The sequence below is a fragment of the Elephas maximus genome, chromosome 14 (genome assembly GCF_024166365.1).
Source record: "Elephas maximus indicus isolate mEleMax1 chromosome 14, mEleMax1 primary haplotype, whole genome shotgun sequence".
NCBI lineage: Eukaryota > Metazoa > Chordata > Mammalia > Proboscidea > Elephantidae > Elephas > Elephas maximus.
In genome coordinates, this window is record NC_064832.1 from 65,350,110 (window position 1) to 65,373,918 (window position 23,809).

General features: G+C 36.7%; 1 protein-coding gene across 2 annotated transcripts in view; it reads left to right on the forward strand.

Annotated features, from left to right (window-relative positions):
• PIBF1 (progesterone immunomodulatory binding factor 1) overlaps nucleotides 1-23,809 on the forward strand; it is a 237,629-nt gene that overhangs the window by 121,938 nt on the left and 91,882 nt on the right. For both annotated transcript variants that reach the window (XM_049853427.1, XM_049853428.1), the window contains exon 14: nucleotides 12,578-12,680. In XM_049853427.1, the coding sequence (XP_049709384.1) occupies nucleotides 12,578-12,680 (103 nt within the window). The remainder of the gene's footprint in view (nucleotides 1-12,577; nucleotides 12,681-23,809) is intronic.

Genomic DNA, 23,809 nt, shown 5'->3' on the forward strand with positions numbered 1-23,809 from the left:
TCACATATACTTGTTTATTTTTTATTTTTTGAATTTTGACAGCACGAGAGAACCATATCACAATTGAAGGACTTAGTATAGAGCATCAGTCCCCCATTTTTCCTTGACATCAGTCAGCTCTAAATAGAACTCTGCCATGTCCACGTTGCCTGGATTAGACTGTTAAGAAATTGTATGTGAAATAATGAGGCACTGGCTGCCATTGGCAGATCCAAGGGAAGTAATCTTTATTTGGAGTTCAGAACTGCCGATAGCCAAGAAATAACCTTTGGGGAAATAACTTTATCAAGTAACAGATGAAATTTTGGTTTAATATTTAGATACAAAACTATTCTCTGGTATTAGTTTCTAGTTTCGTATTAAACTTAATCTTGGTACAGATAAAAATTACATGGCAATTAATATAGTTACAAAGAAGTATTGTGTGTTGTACCTACTTTAGCGTCACAACAGATAACTTGTAAAAACATTGCTTTCTTGAGAACTTCAGTACATTCTATACAAAAAATAACCTTAAGCAAGAGTCGTTTTCCCTCACTGTATCCATAGTTACTCTTTATAGAGAACTTGGAAAGGATTTCTTTTCATTCTGTGTGCATTGTGGTCGAGGAGACATAAACTCAGCTGTAATTAAGCAGTTCATTTGTATTGCTTTGAATTTCAGCTAAACCAAACTCCGCTCCTTCCTTCCCACTTCTCATATCCCAACTTTCTAAACAGAACCTACCTGTAACACCAAATCGCTCCTGAAAGCAATATGCTGCATTTAGATTGAGACGATTGAAAATATAGAAGTGTGAATTGGCATTTGTGACATTTGTCTTTTTCTCCCTTATTAACTTTGTACACTTTTTAATTGTTACTTCAGTGCTTAAATACTTACCATTAGGTGAACTTTAATATTGAGCCTCTGCAAACTTGAAATATGGTTTCTAGCAGTGCGTTCATTTGGACAAAATTCACTGCAACACAACCAATTAGGAAATATTTATTAAGTGTCACTGCATTCAGTTCTGTTGTTAGGCACCACCAAGGGATATGTAAGACCCCTGTATTCAAGTAAGTTGCATCTGTTTGCGGGGAGAAAAAGTTAACACACGAAAGAGTATCAAGAAACATCTATAAATATATAATTTAGTGTTGTACTGTGTGTTAGCTTATATTAGTCAGAGGACTAGAGATCCATGAAGGCCCAGTATGGTCAGGAAAGGAGGAATTGGAACTCGAAGAAAGCCTTTAAGTTGGACTAACTGGTGATGAAAAAACCTGTCTTCTTCAGACTGATGTGGAACATTAAGTAGAATAGGCATTAGTGGGAATTAAAATTAGTTCAGGTGAGATTATAGAGGGCCTTGACATTTTTTAAAAAATTAAATATAGGGTAGAATTAACCATGTAGGTAAGATTTAAAATGTGTGGGGAAAAGGGCATAAACATCAGTTCATTAAGGAAAAAATGCAGATATCTGACAAACATGAGATAGTATGTAACCTCACAAATAAATAAATTTTAAACAAAATTCTATTGCTTATCTATAAAGTTAGTAAAACAGTTAAAAATTGATGATGCCCCAGGGTTGTTGGCTAGGGTGTGAGGAAACAGGAGGTCTTATATAAAGTTGATTCATTCCCTAGGTAATTACTGAGTACCTCCTTTGTGCAAAATATTATTCAAGGCATTGGGATACATAGGGAAAGAAATAAAATAAAAATTTCTATCCTTAGCATTCATTCTAGTCCATGAGAATTTAAATTTGTACAGCATTCAAAAGGACTATCTGAAAATTTATAATGCAAATGTGTTTTGACCCAATCATTAAACATTCTAAGGAAATCACAGTACAGGGAGTGCAAAGATATATTAATATGCATGTGTGGGTATATATATACACACACACACAAATATGTACATATACGTATACATATACATCCATTGCCATCTAGTCGATACCAACTCAAACCGACCCTATAGGACAGAGTAGAACTGCCCCGTAGGGTTTCCAAGGAGTGGCCGGTGGATTCAAACTGCCGACAGTTTGCTTTGCAGCCAAGCTCTTAACCATTGTGCCACCAGCGCTCCGTCTGTGTGTGGGTGTGTATGTAAATCACCGGTGCTGTAAATGCTCTACATTTTAATTAACTCTTTTAATCCTCACTATTTTACTACCGTTGGTACCACCAGTACCTGATTTCTACAGCCAGAGAAGTTGAGCACAGAGAGAGATTCAGATTTTGTTAGCTTAAAACTGACAGAATTTCTTTTTGAACCCTGACAGTCTGACTCTAGAGCATACCCACTCTGTTTTGGTACTTTTTTTTTTTTAATCTCAAAATTGTTTGTAATAGCAAAAATATAGAAATAGCCTTACTGTCCATCAAGAGATAGTTGTGTAAATGAATTATGGTGGGTTCCTTTGTACAGTGAGTTACTTTACAGCTACTAAAAGAGATGATACGTCTGCATCCACAGCATGCATTGTTGTTGTTTCTTACCAACCCTAAATATTCGATGATTTTTTAAATTTCCATATGTGCAGAAAGAGTCATATCCCTATGTTATACTGTTACCAGAAGTTTCATGGAAGAATTACATTATAGGGCGCTTTCCTTACATCTTTATAAACCTCTACTGTGTTGTTTTAGTTTTTATTTAATTAGCATTTTATTTCAGTTTTGCCTTTATTTCATTAGAACAAGAGTGTTCTACTTTTACCCTTAGGGGAGATAAAACATTTTCATTTTGAAAAAACGTAGAGACAATAATAAAATATAGTAAGTAGATAAAGAATCTCTACTATCCCTTAAATTTACCAAGAAAGCAGATTATGATTCCTGTGAATTCAAGTGGTTTAAAACTAGTCATATATTCACTTTTAAGTTGACTTTTTCCGTATATTTAGTTCCTTATCTCACCAATTTGAGCTGAAATGCTGATCAGAATCAATTGATGTAATAATTACTGTAAAAAGGATTGAATCATAATTCATTAATGATTTTTTGCAGTAGCTAGAACATATTAGAGTTACAGGTTAAAACGTTAATTTATTTTCAATTCGTTGAACTAAATAACAATTTAAAAATATACCAAGGTGATAAAATATGAGATAATAGATAAAACGCATTTCAAATTTGGGACAGAGACTTGTCTTCATATTGTGACAATTCCTTTCAACAAATAAAGCAAATAACACCATATAACTTAATTAAATCCTAAGGGGATAGTATGGATGGCGCCTGAAGACATGCTTAACGAAATACGCCAGCCGCAAAAGAACATACATTGTATGACCTCATTTATATAGAAAGACAAGGAACAGCAAATTTGTAGAGATCATAGTTTATTAGTGGTTACCAGGGACAGGAGGGAGGAGGGAAAGGAGGATTAAATAGTGATGGAAAAATTGTATTGATTAAGGGTAGGGTTGTGCAGCCAATTATTGTAATTTCTGTCAGTAAGCTGTATACCTAGAAGAAGTTAAATTGGCAGAAGTTGTGTGATAGATATATTTACGATGACAAAAAAAAGAGTAACTGCTGAGGCTGCTTATGTACAACCAAAGACCTCATGGGATTTGGTTCCTTACTTGAAGGTTTAGAGTTATAGTTTCATGGGACATACCAGTTAATTGGCCTAATAACAGAAACCCTGGTGGTATAGTGGCTAAGAGCTACGGCTGCTAACCAGAAGGTTGGCAGTTTGAATCCACCAGGCATTCTTTGAAAACTATGTGGAGCAGTTCTACTCTGTCCTGTAGCGTCACTATGAGTTGGAATTGACTTGACGGCAATGGGTTTAGTGTTTTTTTGTTGTTGTTTTTTGTTTTTGGCTCAATAGCGTGTTTGGTGCTTCTGTTCTACCTCCTACTTCATTGTGTAGTGCCTGGGGTCTTGAAAGCTTGCAAGCAGCCATCCAAGGCTCAAAAATTGGCCTCTATTCACCTGGAGCAACAGAGGAAAAAGGAGAGTCAGGAATAGGAGGAGGATATGGAATGCGTTGCTCATTGCCCCCATGAACAACTGTCTCCTTTGCTGTAAGACCAAAAGAACTGCATGGAGCCTGGCTACCATTACTGAACATTTCAATCAAAGATTCCATAGAAGAATCCTGACCAAAACGGGGAAAATATAGAACAGAATTTTAAATTCTCATGGACTCTAGACTTTGTGGAGCCATGGAGGGTAGATGAACCCCTGAAATTATTGCCCTGAGATAATCTTTAAACCTTAAACCAAAAATGTCAGCTGAAGTCATCTTAAAACCAAACAATAAGATACAACTAGTGGTCATCCTGTCTGGAGTAAAGGCAAGTGAAGAAAGCAAAGACTCAAGAGAGCATTTAGCCCAAAGGACTAGTGGACTACATGCACACAGCCGACAGACCCCAAGACTGGAAGAATCGAATGGTGCCTGGATGCTATTACCGACTACTCTGACTGGGATCACAATAGAGGGTCCTGTACAGAGCAGGAGAAAAATATAGAACACAAAATCAAATTTCTAAAAAAAGACCAAACTTACTGGTCTGGTAGAGACTGGATGAACCCCCAAGAGCATGGCCATGTGTCACCTCTCTGACTTGAAACTGCAACCATTCCTGTGAACCACCTTCCAGCCAAGCAGTAGACCAAAGCCATTGCTGTAAAGCTGATTCTGATTCATAGCGAGCCTATAGGACAGAGTAGAACTGTACCATAGGGTTTCCAAGAGCACCTGGTAAATTAGAACCACTGACCTTTTGGTTAGCAGCCAAGCTCTTAACTACTGTGCCACCAGGGCTCTAGGCAATAGACAGGCCTGTAATATAAACAGTAACACCTGAAAAGAACGTGTTCCACAGAACAATTAAAAAACCAATTACCGGAAACCAAGACGGCAACATTTGTCCGGGAGTAAAGATGAGAAGTCAGGAAGAGGTTTGAAAACCAGACAAAAGGAACCAGAGAACCCAGGGTGGAAATGGGGAGGGTGTTGACACACTGTGGAAATCGCAACCAATGTCATGGAACACTTTGTGTGTAATTTTTTGAATGGGGAACTAATTTGCTCTGTGAACTTTTACCTAAAACACAATGAAATATTAAAAATGAACAATAGTTAAGCTTAACTAGTAAAAAGGTCTACCTTGAGCATTATGCTCTTTTAAGAACTATCTATATGGGATCAAATTGACAGCAGCAACTCAAAAAATTAGAGAGGAACCTTAGAGTTTATGTTGATAAACGAAGAAGAGCTCAGAAAAGGAGGGTGTGAATGGTTGCACAACTCAAGGAATGTAATCAGTGTCCCTGTCATGGATTGAATTGTGTCCCCCAGGAATGTGTGTCAGCTTTGTTAGGCCATTTTGTGATTGTCCTCCATTTTGTGATTTTCCTGTTTATTATAAATCATAATCTCTGCCTGTGGTTAAAGAGGATTAGGGTGGGATATAACACCCTTGCTCAGGTCACATCCCTGAGCCAGTATAAAGGGAATTTCCCTGGGGTGTGGTCTGCACCACCTTTTATCTTACAAGAGATAAAAGGAAAGGGAAATAAGCAGAATTGGGAACCTCACAGCACCAAGAAAGAAGCACCGGGAGCAGAACGTGTCCTTTGGATCCAGGGTTCCTCGCAGAGAAGTTCCTAGTCCAGGGAAAGATTGATGACAGGGACCTTGCTCCAGAGCTGACAGAAAAAGCCTTCCCCCAGCGCTGACTCCCTGAATTCGGACTTCTAGCCTACTAGACTGTGAGAGAATAAATTTCTCTTTGTTGAAGCTATCCATTGATGGTATTTGTGTTATAGCAGCACTAGGTGACTAAGACAGTCCTTAAATTGTACAGGTAGAAACTGTTGAATTGACATACGTTTTGCTGTGTATATTCTCAACAACAACAAATAAAATTTAGAAGGAAAAGAAAAAATACTAAGGGAACAAAGTAAGTCTTTTATAATTACCTGGATCAAAGGCTAAACAGAAACAGGGAGTTAATGAAACTTAAAATGTTCTCAGTATTAAACTGTTTTTAGACTATAATTTTGCCTTTTGTTTTATATATTAGTTTTTAATAAATATTCATTTATAGCATTTTTCTTTGATCAGAAAGGAATGAAGTTCATAAATTGTCTTTTTTACGTACTATAACAGTCCCTGAGGGAAGAGAATGTTAAACTAATGATTTTAGTATTATGTCTTTTGGTGTAATAGTATAAGCAGTTCTCAACTCAGAACATCTAACCTAGAAGCAATTTTTACATTGAAAAACAGTGATTAGCCTTTTTGACAGTGAAACTCCCATCCTCATTCCCTTTTGTGCTTCCATCTCTTGCTACAGCTCCATGACCTTCTGTGCTTCTTTATCCCTTCCAATCTCATTTCCACAAATCATGTTTGATCTAGACTTGTGTGGTCTGATATGGTAGCCACAAGCCACATGTGCCTGTTGAGCACTAAAATATGGTTTGATGAAACTGAGAGGTGCTGCAAGCATACAATACACACTGGATTTCAAAAACTTAGTATTTTTAAAAAAAAAAAAGTAAATTATCTAATGAATAGTTTTTATATTGATTAGATTTTTAAATGATAATATCTGAATATATTGGGTTAAATACAGTACTAAAATCAATTTTGCCTGTTTCTCTATACTAGTATTTAAACAGCTTTATTGAAATATAATTCACATACCATACAATTTACCCATTAGTGGACATTTCAGTGGTTTTTAGGATATTCACAGATTTGTGCAACTTTGTTGTTGTTTTGTGCCTCCAGTCGATTCGATTTACACCAACCGAATATGACAGTAGAATTGCCTTATAGGGTTTTCTAGGCTGTAATCTTTATGGGAGGAAATCACCAGGGTGAGTTTGAACCACAGACCTTTCAGTTAGCAGCTAAGCATTTAATCATTGTGCCACTTTGTGCAACTGTAACCACAGAAAATTTTAGGACATCTTCATCACCTCAGAAAGAAACCCTGTACCCTTTAGCTACTACTCCCCTACCTGCTATTCTACTCTCAGCCCTGAGCAACCGCTAATCTACTTTCTGTCTCTGAACTTTCATATGAATGGAATTGTATACTACATGGTCTTGTGTGACTGGCTTCTTTTACTTAACATAATGTCTCCAAGGTTCATCCATGTTGTAGTATGTGTCAGTACTTCATTCTTTTTTTTTGGTGACCAAATAATATTTCATTATATGGGTATACCACATTTTGTTCTTTCATTCATCAGTTGATAGACATTAAGTTGTTTCCATCTTTTGACATTTATGAATGATGATGCTATAAACATTTGTATACAAGTTTCTGTGTAGACATATGGTTTAATTTTTGTTGGGTATGTACTTAGGAATAAAATTGCTGGGTCATACGGGAACTCTACTATTATCATTTGAGGAACTACCAGACTGTTGCCCAAAGTGACCGTACCGTTTGACATTTCCGCAGTGCAGCAGTGTATGAAGGTTCCAGTTTCTCCATATCCTCGCCAACACTCTATGTCATTATCTGAATTTTTTATTCTAGTTATCCTAGTGGGTGTGAAGTTGTATCTCATTGTGGTTTTGATTCGCATCTCCCTGTTGACTAATGATGTTGAACATTTTTTAATGTGTTTATTGGCCATTCATTTATCTGTACAGAAATACCTGTTCAGATCCTTTGACCATTTCATAATTGAGTTATTTGTCTTTGTGTTACTGATTTGTAAGAGTTCTTTAAATGTTCTAGATAAAAGTCCCTTATCAGATATGTGATTTACAAACATTTTCTCCCATTTTGTGGGTTGTCATTTCATTTTCTTAATGGTATCCTTTGAAGCACAAAAGTTTTTAATGTTGATGAAATCCAGTTTATTTATTTTTTTTATTTTGTTGCTTGTACTTTTGGTGTCATATCTAAGAATCCTTTGACAAGTCCAAAGTCATGAAGATTTACCCGTGTGTTTTCTTCTGAGAGTTTTATTGTTTCAGCTCATACATAGAGGTCTAAGGGCTTTGTACTATTTTTAATGTGGCTGCTGAAAAACATAAAATTACGTGTGTGGCTCACATTGTATTTCTCTTGGACAGAGCTGGTGTAGACCAGTGGTATCCTTTTTTTTTTTTTCCTTATTAATCCCTATCAGCAAAAAAATTGAGCATACACCCACCAATATATGTATATATTTACTAGTATTTATTTATAGATTATCTGCACGCACAACAGTATAGATAATATCTTCTGTAAATTATAAAACTGTTATACAGAAAATGAAGACTTAAAGATGTGTGATATAAAATAAATGTAAATGTAAGTTCTCACATTTCAAGGGATTATTTTGTACATACCTCCTTTTGGAGACCACTAATCTAAACTGTGACCATATTTTCTAACTGATCCAGTCTTCTTTCTTCTTCAAGCTATCCTGCATACTACTGCTAGTGGACTTTATCTCAAGTGCAGATTCAATCATGCCATGCTTGACCAGCTTGAGGATAAAATGCATTCTTTCATCATATATCCCTACCTGTATCTCTCTAGCTTCACCTTCACTATGTACCATGTTTTATCAATCCATACCATACTACTTACAATTTTCCCCAGCACATCATCCTTTATCTCATGTTTTTACTTTTGCTTATGACCCAGAATGCTATTTTTCTGCTTCTTTACCAGATTAGTCAGTATTAGTTTTCATTTCTCAGTATACCCATTGAAAGGTTTTAGCTCACTATAGTAGCTTTTCTTTTTGTTTGCTTGTCTTCCTCAGTAGACTCTTAGTTCCTCCAGGCAGAAATTGTGTGTTTCTAGTGACCATGAAGGAGCCCTGCTGGCGCAACAGTTAAGCACTTGCCTGCTAACCGAAAAGTTGGCAGTTCAAACCGATCCAGCAGCTCTGCGGATTCCAGAATCTTCCATAAAACTTACAGCCAAGAAAACCCTATGGGACAGTTCTGCTCTGTCACATCGGGTTGCTATGAATTGGAATTGACTTGATGGCACCCAATAACAGCAGCACCTACAAAGACAGTTTTGTTTCGTTTTGTTTTATTTTTTGGTGTGCTGGTGTTTAAGTGCTCAGCTGCTAACCAAAAGGTTGGTGATTCAAAGTACCAGCCCTTCCTAGGAGAATAAACCTGGCAATCTGCTTCCATAAAGATTAAAGCCTAGGAAACCCTATGGGGCAGTTCTGCTCTGCACATAGGGTCACTATGAGTCAAAATCAACTTGAGGCACACAACAACAACATGAAGATTATAAGCTGTTAATAAATATTAGTTAAAAGAAAATGTGGATGTTTGTGAATGTTTTGAATGAATTAATGAAAACTTTTCTTCTAATTCAACTTGCTTTTCTGCAATCATTGATATTCAGAATCAAGAAAAAATTGTTAATTTTGTTTTATCATTTTTGTTTTGTTGCAAATATTGTAATCATGAACAATTATATTTCTTGTTTTTGCCATGTTCTGTGTGTTTTAACATATGCTTAAAGAAAAAGATTTCACAGTGTCATTCTCTACTCTTCGTTCTTTTGTTTTGGGCTAAAAAGGTATTTAAGGGCAACCTGGGAGCCTTAATACCATTTCTGATATTTTCATGAGGAAATGTGTTTTGCTGTCCTTACAACTGGCTTAGAAGTGAATTTTCTAAAATGTGACCCAATGGTACCACAGTGTCTTCCACAATATAACTATTATGCATCTTAAATAACATCAGTGCACCTAGTAATAATCCTAGCCGTTCCTATCAGCATCAGGCCCAAGAAAGTTTTCCCTTGATAAAATAGTACCATAAGCTGCTAATCAGAGGACTGCAGAACACATCTATGAGCAATTTCAAGACACTGTAAGATGCTTTCTGTCCATTTAGAGTTGGCGTTTCTCACTTGGAATTCCCCAACCAAAACTAGGGGAATCCTCGTTAAAAGGAGTGTAATCCTGATGTCAAGGCTTAAGCACCAACATGCCAGGAACTACTCGTGTTCAGGGTTTTGCGTCCTGGGACATTTTCCATTGTTTAGTGGTGTCATATCTGCATAAGACCATTACACGATTCTCAAAAAAAAAAAAAAAAGCAAAGAGCGCCCAAACTAAATGAACAATTTAATATCATTAAACTTGATGTCTTCAAGTCATTATCTTCTTCAGAATGTTAGTAATGGGTGACCTTTGCATCTCATTATTTTCTTATGTCCCTCAGTCTTCCATTTCATCTCATTAGAAATTCTGTTTCTGTGTAGTTGCATTTGATTGTGTTAATTGTTCTGTACATGGAATATTACACAAATAATATGCTATACTTAACATACATTTAAGGAGAAAATACCACATTCAGAAGACCCTAATGCTAAAGTTCTGTGGGAGACAGAAAGATGAAAATACTCTTCCTAAAATATATGAAAAATGAGAAAGAATGAGAATATAAATGAAGATAATGCCAATGTTTTAAAATTAACTTAATGAAAAGCAGAGTTAATGATACAAAATACTGGTGTTTATAAACATCTGATAGAACAAAAGATTTTTAAATGTAAAAATAGCATTAAGGTGTATTTTATTTGTAGAGACCTTATTATTTTAGGGTCAAATTTGAGAGAGCTCGGTATACTTGGTTTAGGAGTGAGAAATAAAATAGCCATAAATTGTAAATGCCTTTAAAATTTGTAATTCACCTGGGCTGGGGTAGGAGGCAGGAGGGGAGAGGGTAGGAGTGACTGCTAATGGGCACAGAGTTCCTTTTTAGGGTCATGAAAATGTTCTAAAACTAAAGTGATAAATATACAGCTTTATAATAGAAAATACTGAATTGTACATTTTAAATGGGTAGACATTATGGTCTATAAATTATACATCAATAAAACTTTCTACTCTATAACAACTTAAAAAAAAGTGATTGTCAAAAAACAGGAACTGTGTCTCTTTTCCATCTCTAACTTCAGGTGATTATTAAGGCAAAATTGTATGCCTGTTGAAAGAACAGACTTAGATTTGAGTGAATCTAAACAAGCTGTTCAATTCGCTATAAAAACTTTTCCCGGCTACAGCCGATGACTGCCCTGACAGGGAGCACAACAGAGAACTCCTGAGGGAGCAGGAAAGTAGTGGGATGCAGACCTCAAATTCTCATAAGACCAGACTTAATGGTCTAACTGAGACTAGAAGGACCCCGGTAATCATGGCCCCCAGACCTTCTGTTGGCCCAGGACAGGAACCATTCCCAAAGCCAACTCTTCAGACGTGGAAGGGACTGGACAATGGGTTGGAGAGGGATGCAGGTGAGGAGTGAGCTTCTTGGATCAGGTGGACACTTGAGACTATGTTGGCATCTCCTGCCTGGAGGGGAGATGAGAGGGTGGAGGGGGTTAGAAGCTGGTGAAATGGACACGAAAAGAGAGTGGAGGGAGAGAGCGGACTGTCTCATTAGGGGGAGAGTAATTGGGAGTGTGTAGCAAGGTGTATATGGGTTTTTGTGTGAGAGACTGACTTGATTTGTAAACTTTCACTTAAAGCACAATAAAAATTATTAAAAAAAAAAAACTTTTCCCAAAACTTATGTTTTTCATTTGGAATAATGAGTTCTTAAAGATAAACATGTATTCTATTTTCGAGACTTTTTCTACATTCCCTTGTTAGGAAATATAAAAGATACAGCAGAATTGTTTCTGTCCTGTAATTTTATTTTGAGTGAAGCTCTCTTACTTGTCATTGTAGAATATCTTGTCTTCAGTATGCATGGATTATGTTAATAGATTTACCTCAGGTAGACGTAAATACATAAAACCGTGATAAATATGAAAATTTTAGGTTCTCAGAAATTGCAGAGAAGTTTTTTGGAGCAACAATCCTTCTCAACATTATTAACAGTTCTTGAAAATTATGCTACTTCTTTTTCCAGTCGTTAGGAGGAATGATTTTGTATAACTGAATCATTTTGTTTCTTAAAACATAGTTTTAAAGTGTAATTGGGACATTGCACATTTAATGTGATTTTTAAATATTAAAGATTACACTTAGTGCAATAAGTTGTAGTAATGCAGATCATGAAAGGGAGCAATTTCTTTCAGTATGGAGTCTTTGCCTTTATTGTAGACATTCCCCATGTTTCATAAATCTGTTCCATCTCCACTTTCAATAGAAAATCTGTTCAATTGTGTATATCTAAAATGCATTATATTGTTGGAGGTAAAACTGATGCTTTTCAGAGTGCAAACTTATTAACATTCATAAAATTTCAACTAATTGCCTGATTTGTTTGTAATTGGGAAATTTTTATACAAGTGGAGGAAAAAAACAGCAAATTGCTGTCTTGTGGTCTTTTTGAGCAACTATAATGTAACTCTACTTTTATAGCAAGGGCTAGAAACCATTACAGTGTATCACAGTTATGTTATTATGGAAATTTTAATATTACTTTCAAAATTCTGAGTTGTTTGGGGGTATTAGTCTTCTACTATTGCCATCTGAAAATATTATTTGACTATTTTTTGTTAGTATTTAAGCATTATTAGGCAATGGTAAGTCAGTTTTCAAGCACACAAACACGTTTCTAGTATTTTAGACAGGGTTTCACTTCTGTAAGTATTAATTTTCTCTTTTCATTGGCCTAGTGTCCACTTGGCAAGAAGAGTGCTTCAGTTAGAAAAACAAAACTCACTAATTTTAAAAGACCTGGAACATCAAAAGGACCAAGTAACACAGCTTTCACAAGAGGTAAATAACTTAAACAAAAGAAACATGTATAAAGCATCACAGTGTTCACTTTAATTCTTTATAACTCCTTTAATTATTTTCTGAGCAGTTTTAAAATAAGCTGTTTGCTAATATAAAATGATTTCACAATTTATGAACCTAAATTAATATTAAAGCCTTATAAAACAACTTATAGTATATGGCAAAACGAAGATCAAAAGAGAGATTAATTTGCCCAGACTAAATATAAATGTAGACTAGACAGACACTGCTTTGATTTCTGAGAATATCAACTGGCAAAACAAGTCTGGCAATTTTTAGTGGCATTTTAAATTTTTAACTAATACCCAATTTTTTAAATAGGCTTGCTCTTTGACTTCTGTGTTTGATGAAACTAGTTATCTATTAAGCACACTCTACTTGGTATACACTTAAGCTCTCACATTCTTTGGTATGTGATAGGTCCTAAATTATATTTATTTTCGAAAATCGGGTTTACATTTCTTATTTTCCTAAGCCTTAGATTATGTCTTTTAAAGAATACGTATATATGTATACATTTTACATGGTATTTTTAATTATCGTACTCACTCAACACCTAGCTACATTTTTCTATACTTTTGAAATCCAAGCCATAAAGTGAAAAGATGGCACCTCAGTGCCTTATATTTTCTGAGCTTCAGCATGAAAAGTTCTTCTATGTTTATATTTAAAGATTTTGGATTGTATTATAATAAAGGACTTTTTAAAGATATTGTATAATACTATTAATACATACTATTTTTTTTTTTTTTTATATATTCTTCATTTTCTTAAGGACCGGTTCATATTTGTCTTCAGAGTGTCTTCTGTTAAAGCACTTTCAATACTATAACGTTAGGAGGATCTTCATCCTCAAATTTCAAAAGACTAGAATCATTTTTTATTACTGCAGTGCCTTGCACATAGATAACGCTAAGGGCGGCAGCAGCAGCGGTGTGCTGGAAAATGTTAACAGCCAGCTCCCTGGGCAGGTGTGTGATGCAGGACTCCAATTTGCTTATATATGTGGGATAAACATTCTCACCAGGCTGATTTCAGTCTGCCGACATAACATCACTGAATGCAGAGTAGAGACGCTTAGTGGCACAGCACTACATAATGTTTCCACCATACACATAATGAATGTATATGAACTCAAGAGCATAGATGATAGTAAAATGTAATAAAATAATTAAAAATTGGTAAGTTTGTATTCCTTTGTTTTTAATATAATTAATTTTAAATTTAAATAATTTAATACTCAATAATGTTTATGTTTAACAGCTAGCTCACAAAGTTCCTAAAAATAGTTTACTCTCACAAACTGTTACAAGCCAGCTCCAGCACACCACTGGGTGGAAGGAAGCATGAACAAATAAATGAATAAAGAAACAAATGCACCTCTGTTTTCTAATATATTGTAGATTTTGGTGCAAACAGTTAAGCGTTCAGCTACTAGCCAAAAAGTTGGCAGTCAGACCCACCCAGGGGCACTTTGGAAGACAGGCCTGGTGATCTGCTTCCGAAAGGTCACAGCCTTGAAAACCCTGTGGAGCAGTTCTACTCTGCACATATGGGGTCAACAACAACATGCTGATAACCTATCAAAAAATTCTTAAGTATAAAGGTATATGTAGACTTGTATACATGTATGTGTTTATTTAAAAAAAAAAAACCTGCCTGCCTGAGCACCTCAGTTAATTGAAATGAGAATTTAAATCTGCATAACACTTATATAAATTATAGGGGGAAATGTAGAAAATTGAGTGCTGTAACAATAAAGTATAATTAACTTTGTATGAAGCTATTTTAAAATAAGCTGTTTGCATATATTTAGAAAAAGCCCCATTCTTATGATGTGAAATGGTATGATACTTTGAATTTGCTTTAAAATATTCCAAAAAAGAGGGGAGGTGTTTAATAGATAAAATAAGAATTGCAAAATGTTGATAATGTTTGCAGCCTGGTGATGGGTACATAGAGATGACTCATTATTCAAATCTGTTCTTTTGTGTATGTTTGAAAATTGTTCATAATAAGGTATTTTTTAAAAGAATCAGTAGCCCTCTATTAAAGAAGTTTTGCAGACTGTAATATATAACTTTATCCTTAAGATTTAAGAGAAAGTGCTATACTTTGAAATATTTCATAGTTTGATATTTTCTGCCTTATAAAAATTATATTGCTTAAATTGAAAGTAATTATATAAACTACTTAGCTGAAGTATAATACTATTGGATTTCTTTTTTTTTTTTTTTTTTTTTTTTTTTCTTTTTTTAGCTGACCTTCCATGTATTGAGTGTTGTCTTTCCCTTCACCTAAAGCAGTTCTTATCTACTGATTAATCAATAAAAAAACCCTCTCCCACCCTCCCTCCCTCCCCCCCTCGTAACCACAAAAGTATGTGTTCTTCTCAGGTTTACTATTTCTCAAGATCTTATAATAGTGGTCTTATACAATATTTGTCCTTTTGCCTCTGACTCATTTCGCTCAGCATAATGCCTTCCAGGTTCCTCCATGTTATGAAATGTTTCAGAGATTCGTCACTGTTCTTTATCGATGCGTAGTATTCCATTGTGTGAATATACCACAATTTATTTACCCATTCATCCGTTGATGGACACCTTGGTTGCTTCCAACTTTTTGCTATTGTAAACAGAGCTGCAATAAACATGGGTGTGCATATATCTGTTTGTATGAAGGCTCTTGTATCTCTAGGGTATATTCCGAGGAGTGGGATTTCTGGGTTGTATGGTAGTTCTATTTCTAACTGTTTAAGATAACGCCAGATAGATTTCCAAAGTGGTTGTACCATTTTACATTCCCACCAGCAGTGTATGAGAGTTCCAATCTCTCCGCAGCCTCTCCAACATTTATTATTTTGTGTTTTTTGGATTAATGCCAGCCTTGCTGGTGTGAGATGGAATCTCATCATAGTTTTAATTTGCATTTCTCTAATGGCTAATGATCGAGAGCATTTTCTCATGTATCTGTTGGCTGCCTGAATATCTTCTTTAGAGAAATGTGTGTTCATATCCTTTGCCCACTTCTTGATTGGGTTGTTTGTCTTTTTGTGGTTGAGTTTTGACAGAATCATGTAGATTTTAGAGATCAGGCGCTGGTCGGAGATGTCATAGCTGAAAATTCTTTCCCAATCTGTAGGTGGTCTTTTTACTCTTTTGGTGAAGTCTTTAGATGAGCATAGGTGTTTGATTTTTAGGAGCTCCCAGTTATCGGGATTCTCTTCATCATTTTTGGTAATGTTTTGTATTCTGTTTATACCTTGTATTAGGGCTCCTAGGGTTGTCCCAATTTTTTCTTCCATGATCTTCATCGTTTTAGTCTTTATGTTTAGGTCTTTGATCCACTTGGAGTTAGTTTTTGTGCATGGTGTGAGGTATGGGTCCTGTTTCATTTTTTTGCAAATGGATATCCAGTTATGCCAGCACCATTTGTTAAAAAGGCTGTCTTTTCCCCAGTTAATTGACACTGGTCCTTTGTCAAATATCAGCTGCTCATACGTGGATGGATCTATGTCTGGGTTCTCAATTCTGTTCCATTGGTCTATGTGTCTGTTGTTGTACCAATACCAGGCTGTTTTGACTACTGTGGCTGTATAATAGGTTCTGAAGTCAGGTAAGGTGAGGCCTCCCACTTTCTTCTTCTTTTTCAGTAGTGCTTTGCTTATCCGGGGCTTCTTTCCCTTCCATATGAAATTGGTGATTTGTTTCTCTATCCCCTTAAAATATGACATTGGAATTTGGATCGGAAGTGCGTTAAATGTATAGATGGCTTTTGGTAGAATAGACATTTTTACTATGTTAAGTCTTCCTATCCATGAGCAAGGTATGTTTTTCCACTTAAGTATGTCCTTTTGAATTTCTTGTAGTAGAGCTTTGTAGTTTTCTTTGTATAGGTCTTTTACATCCTTGGTAAGATTTATTCCTAAGTATCTTATCTTCTTGGGGGCTACCGTGAATGGTATTGATTTGGTTATTTCCTCTTCGGTGTTCTTTTTGTTGATGTAGAGGAATCCAAGTGATTTTTGTATGTTTATTTTATAACCTGAGACTCTGCCAAACTCTTCTATTAGTTTCAGTAGTTTTCTGGAGGATTCCTTAGGGTTTTCTGTGTATATAATCATGTCATCTGCAAATAGTGATAACTTTACTTCTTCCTTGCCAATCCGGATACCTTTTATTTCTTTGTCTAGCCTGATTGCCCTGGCTAAGACTTCCAACACGATGTTGAATAAGAGCGGTGATAAAGGGCATCCTTGTCTGGTTCCCGTTCTCAAGGGAAATGCTTTCAGGTTCTCTCCATTTAGAGTGATATTGGCTGTTGGCTTTGCATAGATGCCCTTTATTATGTTGAGGAATTTTCCTTCAATTCCTATTTTGGTAAGAGTTTTTATCATAAATGGGTGTTGGACTTTGTCAAATGCCTTTTCTGCATCAATTGATAAGATCATGTGGTTTTTGTCTTTTGTTTTATTTATGTGATGGATTACATTAATGGTTTTTCTGATATTAAACCAGCCTTGCATACCTGGTATAAATCCCACTTGATCAGGGTGAATTATTTTTTTGATGTGTTGTTGGATTCTATTGGCTAGAATTTTGTTGAGGATTTTTGCATCAATGTTCATGAGGGATATAGGTCTATAATTTTCTTTTTTTGTAATGTCTTTACCTGGTTTTGGTATCAGGGAGATGGTGGCTTCATAGAATGAGTTGGGTAGTATTCCGTCATTTTCTATGCTTTGGAATACCTTTAGTAGTAGTGGTGTTAACTCTTCTCTGAAAATTTGGTAGAACTCTGCAGTGAAGCCGTCCGGGCCAGGACTTTTTTTTGTTGGGAGTTTTTTGATTACCGTTTCAATCTCTTTTTTTGTTATGGGTCTATTTAGTTGTTCTGCTTCTGAATGTGTTAGTTTAGGTAGGTAGTGTTTTTCAAGGAATTCATCCATTTCTTCTAGGTTTTCAAATTTGTTAGAGTACAATTTTTCATAATAATCTGAAATGATTCTTTTAATTTCATTTGGTTCTGTTGTGATGTGGTCCTTCTCATTTCTTATTCGGGTTATTTGTTTCCTTTCCTGTATTTCTTTAGTCAGTCTAGCCAATGGTTTATCAATTTTGTTAATTTTTTCAAAGAACCAGCTTTTGGCTTTGTTAATTCTTTCAATTGTTTTTCTGTTCTCTAATTCATTTAGTTCAGCTCTAATTTTTTTTATTTGTTTTCTTCTGGTGCCTGATGGATTCTTTTGTTGCTCACTTTCTATTTGTTCAAGTTGTAGGGACAGTTCTCTGATTTTGGCTCTTTCTTCTTTTTGTATGTGTGCATTTATTGATATAAATTGACCTCTGAGCACTGCTTTTGCTGTGTCCCAGAGGTTTTGATAGGAAGTATTTTCATTCTCGTTGCTTTCTATGAATTTCCTTATTCCCTCCTTGATGTCTTCTATAACCCAGTCTTTTTTCAGGAGGGTATTGTTCATTTTCCAAGTATTTGATTTCTTTTCCCTCGTTCTTCTGTTATTGATCTCTAGTTTTATTGCCTTGTGGTCTGAGAAGATGCTTTGTAATATTTCGATGTTTTGGACTCTGCAAAGGTTTGTTTTATGACCTAATATGTGGTCTATTCTAGAGAATGTTCCATGTGCGCTAGAAAAAAAAGTATATTTTGCAGCAGTTGGGTGGAGAGTTCTGTATAAGTCAATGAGGTCAAGTTGGTTGATTGTTGTAATTAGATCTTCCGTGTCTCTGTTGAGCTTCTTACTGGATGTCCTGTCCTTCTCCGAAAGGGGTGTGTTGAAGTCTCCTACTATAATTGTGGAGGTATCTATCTCGCTTTTCAGTTCTGTTAAAATTTGATTTATATATCTTGCAGCCCTGTCATTGGGTGCGTAAATATTTAATATGGTTATGTCTTCCTGATCAATTGTCCCTTTTATCATTATATAGTGTCCTTCTTTATCCTTTGTGGTGGATTTAAGTCTAAAGTCTATTTTGTCAGAAATTAATATTGCTACTCCTCTTCTTTTTTGCTTATTGTTTGCTTGATATACTTTTTTCCATCCTTTCAGTTTTAGTTTGTTTGTGTCTCTAAGTCTAAGGTGTGTCTCTTGTAGGCAGCATATAGATGGATCGTGTTTCTTTATCCAGTCTGTGACTCTCTGTCTCTTTATTGGTGCATTTAGTCCATTTACATTCAGGGTAATTATAGATAAATAAGTTTTTAGTGCTGTCATTTTGATGCCTTTTTATGTGTGTTGTTGACAATTTCATTTTTCCACATACTTTTTTGTGCTGAGGCGTTTTTCTTAGTAAATTGTGAGATCCTCACTTTCATAGTGTTTGACTTTATGTTAGTTGAGTCGTTACGTTTTTCTTGGTTTTTGTCTTGAGTTATAGAGTTGTTATACCTTTTTGTGGTTACCTCATTATATACCCCTATTTTTCTAAGTAAAAACCTAACTTGTATTGTTCTATATCGCCTTGTATCACTCTCCATATGGCAGTTCAATGCCTCCTGTATTTAGTCCCTCTTTTTGATTATTGTGATCTTTTACTTATTGACTTCCATGATTCCCTGTTATGTGTATTTTTTTTTTAATTAATCTTAATTTGTTTGTTTTTGTGATTTCCCTATTTGAGTTGATATCAGGACGTTCTGTTTTGTGACCTTGTGTTGTGCTGATATCTGATATTATTGGTTCTCTGACCAAACAATATCCTTTAGTTTTTCTTGTAGCTTTGGTTTGGTTTTTGCAAATTCTCTAAACTTGTGTTTGTCTGTAAATATCTTAATTTCGCCTTCATATTTCAGAGAGAGTTTTGCTGGATATATGATCCTTGGTTGGCAGTTTTTCTCCTTCAGTGTTCTGTATATATCGTCCCATTCCCTTCTTGCCTGCATGGTTTCTGCTGAGTAGTCAGAACATATTCTTATTGATTCTCCCTTGAAGGAAACCTTTCTTTTCTCCCTGGCTGCTTTTAAAATTTTCTGTTTATCTTTGGTTTTGGTGAGTTTGATGATAATATGTCTTGGTGTTTTTCTTTTTGGATCAATCTTAAATGGGGTTCGATGAGCATCTTGGATAGATATCCTTTCGTCTTTCATGATGTCAGGGAAGTTTTCTGTCAGAAGTTCTTCAACTATTTTCTCTGTGTTTTCTGTCCCCCCTCCCTGTTCTGGGACTCCAATCACCCGCAGGTTATCCTTCTTGATAGAGTCCCACATAATTCTTAGGGTTTCTTCATTTTTTTTAATTCTTTTATCTGATTTTTTTTCAGCTATGTTGGTGTTGATTCCCTGGTCCTCCAGATGTCCCAGTCTGCATTCTAATTGCTCGAGTCTGCTCCTCTGACTTCCTAGTGTGTTGTCTAATTCTGTTATTTTATTGTTAATCTTTTGGATTTCTACATGTTGTCTCTCTATGGATTCTTGCAACTTATTAATTTTTCCAGTATGTTCTTGAATAATCTTTTTGAGTTCTTCAACAGTTTTATCAGTGTGTTCCTTGGCTTTTTCTGCAGATATCCTAATTTCATTTGTGATATCATTAAGCATTCTGTAAATTAGTTTTTTATATTCTGTATCTGATAATTCCAAAATTGTATCTTCATTTGGGAAAGATTTTGATTCTTTTGTTTGGGGAGTTGGAGAAGCTGTCACAGTCTGCTTCTTTAGGTGGTTTGATATGGATTGTTGTCTCCGAGCCATCACTGGGAAACTAGTTTTTCCAGAAAATCCGCTAAAAAAAAACTGCAGTCAGATCCCTATCAGAGTTCTCCCTCTGGCTCAGGCTATTCAGATGTTAATGAAGCCGCCTGGGCAGGGTGGGGGAGGGAACAGAGAGATAGGAGAGTAGCACCTCAGAATATAGCCAGAGTTGCTTGTCTTGCTTGGAATGACTCTTATATCTGAGATTCCCGCGGGCGCGTCGCCTATGTGTGCTGTCTGTGTGGAGATTGCCCCCGGGGGGTCTGGCCCGCTGGAGTCACGGTCAGATCCTCCGCTTCCAGCCCCACGCCCAGCGTCAAGGCTCCCCTACTGGGACGGTGCACTCTCGACTCCAAAATCAGTCGCTGCCTCCCGGGGACTTCTCGTCCCTCCAGCCGCGTGGCCGTGCCGCCTCCGTGAACCAGGTGGGCCCCCTCCCGGGGTTAGTTCAGATGGGTGGAGTAGCTCCCTGTGCTTGTGCCGCGACCGAGTGTCCCGGCTGGAACGCTGTTCTCCCCGCTCCAATACCAGTCGCTGCCTCCCGGGGACTTCTCCTACCGGCTGCGTCCCACGCCGCCCGCGCGACCCGGATGGTCACCTTCCCGGGGTTAGTTCAGGGGGTGGAGCAACTCTCCGTGTTTATGGCGTACCTGCGTGCAGTCCAAATCCCTGTGGGACGGTTCCCCGGCTCGGATGCTGCTCTTTCTGCTCCAAGATCAGTCACTGCCTCCCGGGGACTTCTCCTAACGGCTGCGTCCCACGCCGCCCGTGGAACCGGCTAGTCCCCCTCCCGGGGTTAGTTCAGGGGGGTGGAGCAGGTCTCTGTGCTTGTGCCGTACCTGACTGGTATGCTGGCTCCAGGCTCTGGAAACAATCGCTGCTTCCCCGTATTAGTTCGTTCTCCGTCTCTAAATCTGTGTTTGTTGTTCAGGGTTCGTAGATTGTTATGTATGTGATCGATTCACTTGTTTTTCCGTGTCTTTGTTGTAAGAGGGATCCGAGGTAGCGTCTGCCTAGTCCGCCATCTTGGCTCCGCCTCCCTATTGGATTTCTTTTGTAGCAATAGACAATTCATGATAGGTGGTGAAAAAATAGAGAAGGAAATTCTCTGAGGTTCTGTATTCTTTGAAGCAGGTTGAATGTTTAAACCAGCTTGGTGTTCTTAAAAAATATGAAACTCTTTAGGTGAAGGGAAGGACAATACTCAATACAGGGAAGGTCAGCTCAACTGGACTGAACCAAAAGCAAAGAAGTTTCCGGGATAAACTGAATGCTTCAAAGGTCAGCGGAGCAAGGGTGGGGGTTTGGGGACTATGGTTTAAGGGGACTTCTAAGTCAATTGGCATAATAAACTCTTATGAAAACACTCTGCATCCCACTTTGAACTGTGGCGTCTGGGGTCTTAAATGCTAACAAGTGGCCATCTAAGATGCATCAATTGGTCTCAACCCACCTGGATCAAAGGAGAATGAAGAACACCAAGGTCACACGATAACTATGAGCCCAAGAGACAGAAAGGGCCACATGAACTAGAGACTTATATCATCCTGAGACCAGAAGAACTAGATGGTGCCTGGCCACAACCGATGACTGCCCTGACAGGGAGCACAACAGAGAACTTCTGAGGGAGCAGGAGATCAGTGGGATGCAGACCCCAAATTCTCATAAAAAGACCAGACTTAATGGTCTGACTGAGGCTAGAAGAATCCTGGCGGTCATGGTCCCCAAACCTTCTGTTGGCCCAGGACAGGAACCATTCCCGAAGACAACTCATCAGAAATGAAAGGGACTGGACAGTGGGTAGGAGAGAGATGCTGATGAAGAGTGAGCTACTTGTATCAGGTGGACACTTGAGACTGTGTTGGCATCTCCTGTCTGGAGGGGAGATGGGAGGATAGAGAGGGTTAGAAACTGGCAAAACGGTCACGAAAGGAGAGACTGGAAGAAGGGAGCGGGCTGACTCATTAGAGGAAGAGTAAATGGGAGTATGGAGTAAGGTGTATATAAGCTTATATGTGACAGACAGACTTGATTTGTAAACTTTCACTTAAAGCACAATAAAAATTATTTTAAAAAAAATATGAAACTCAAATAACTCATGTTTGAATTACCATAAAGTTATATGCTATTCAGAATATGTCTGATATATATAAATGCATTACTAAAATGAGAATGCTAAATAATATTTAAAATGAAATTACTGTTTTAACATCATTATTGCAGTATAATTGACATACCATAAGCTGCACGAAATTATATTTCAAGCGTACAATATAACTTTCAATATATGTGTATACCCATGAAATTATTATCAAAATGAAAATGATGAACACATATATCACCCCAAAAGTTTCTTGTGCCCTTTTGGAATTCCTCCTCCCTGCCTTTCCCCACATTCTATTCTCGCCCCCAAGCAACCACTGATTTGCTTTCTGTTGCTACAGATTAGTTTGCACTTCCTAGACTTTTACATGAATGGAACCATAAGCATTTACTCTTTATCTGCCTTCTTTCACTCTGTATAATTATTTCTAGATTCAACCATAGATCATTCCTTTTCATTGCTCAGTAACATTCCATTGTGTGGATATGCAATATTTTATCCGTTCACCTGTTGAGGGCATTTGGATTATTTCCAGTTTTTTCCTCGTACAGATAAAGCTGATATGAACATTCATTTACAATTCTTTGTATGAGCTGTGCTTTCATTTTTGTAGCTAAATCCCTAGAAGTGGAATGGCCAGATCATATGACAGATGTATGTTTAACTTTTTAAGAAACAGCCAAACTGTTTTCCAAAACAGTTGTACCACTTTATATTCCCATCAGCAATTTATGAAAGCTCTAGTTCCTCTACAGCCTTGGCAAGCTTGGTATGGTCAGTCTTTTTCATTTTAGCCATCCTAATAGATGTGTAGTGATATCTCGTCTTGGTTTTTACTTGCTTTTCCTTAATAACTAATGATGTTGAGCATCTTTTCATATGCTTCTTTGCCCTCTGTTTATATTCTTGGGAGACGTGTCTGGTCAAAGTTTTTGCCCTTTTTTATCTGGTTGTTTGTCTTCTTACTGAGTTTTGAGAGTTCTTTATATATTCTAAATACAAGCCTTTTCATTCTCTTAACAGTGTCTTTAGGAGAGCAAAAGTTTTTAGTTTTCACTACTTTGAATTTATTAGTGTGTTCTTTCATGGGTTGCATTTTTGGTGTTATATCTAACATATTTTGCCTAACCCAGGGACACAAGAGTTTTTGTCTAAGTTTTCTTCTAGATGTCATATAGTTTTAGGTCTCCATTCTAATTTTAATTAATTTTTTTAATAAAGTGCAAATGTAGATTGAAATTAACTTACTTGCCCATTGAAACCCAATTGTTCTAGCTCCATTTCTTGAAAAGACCTT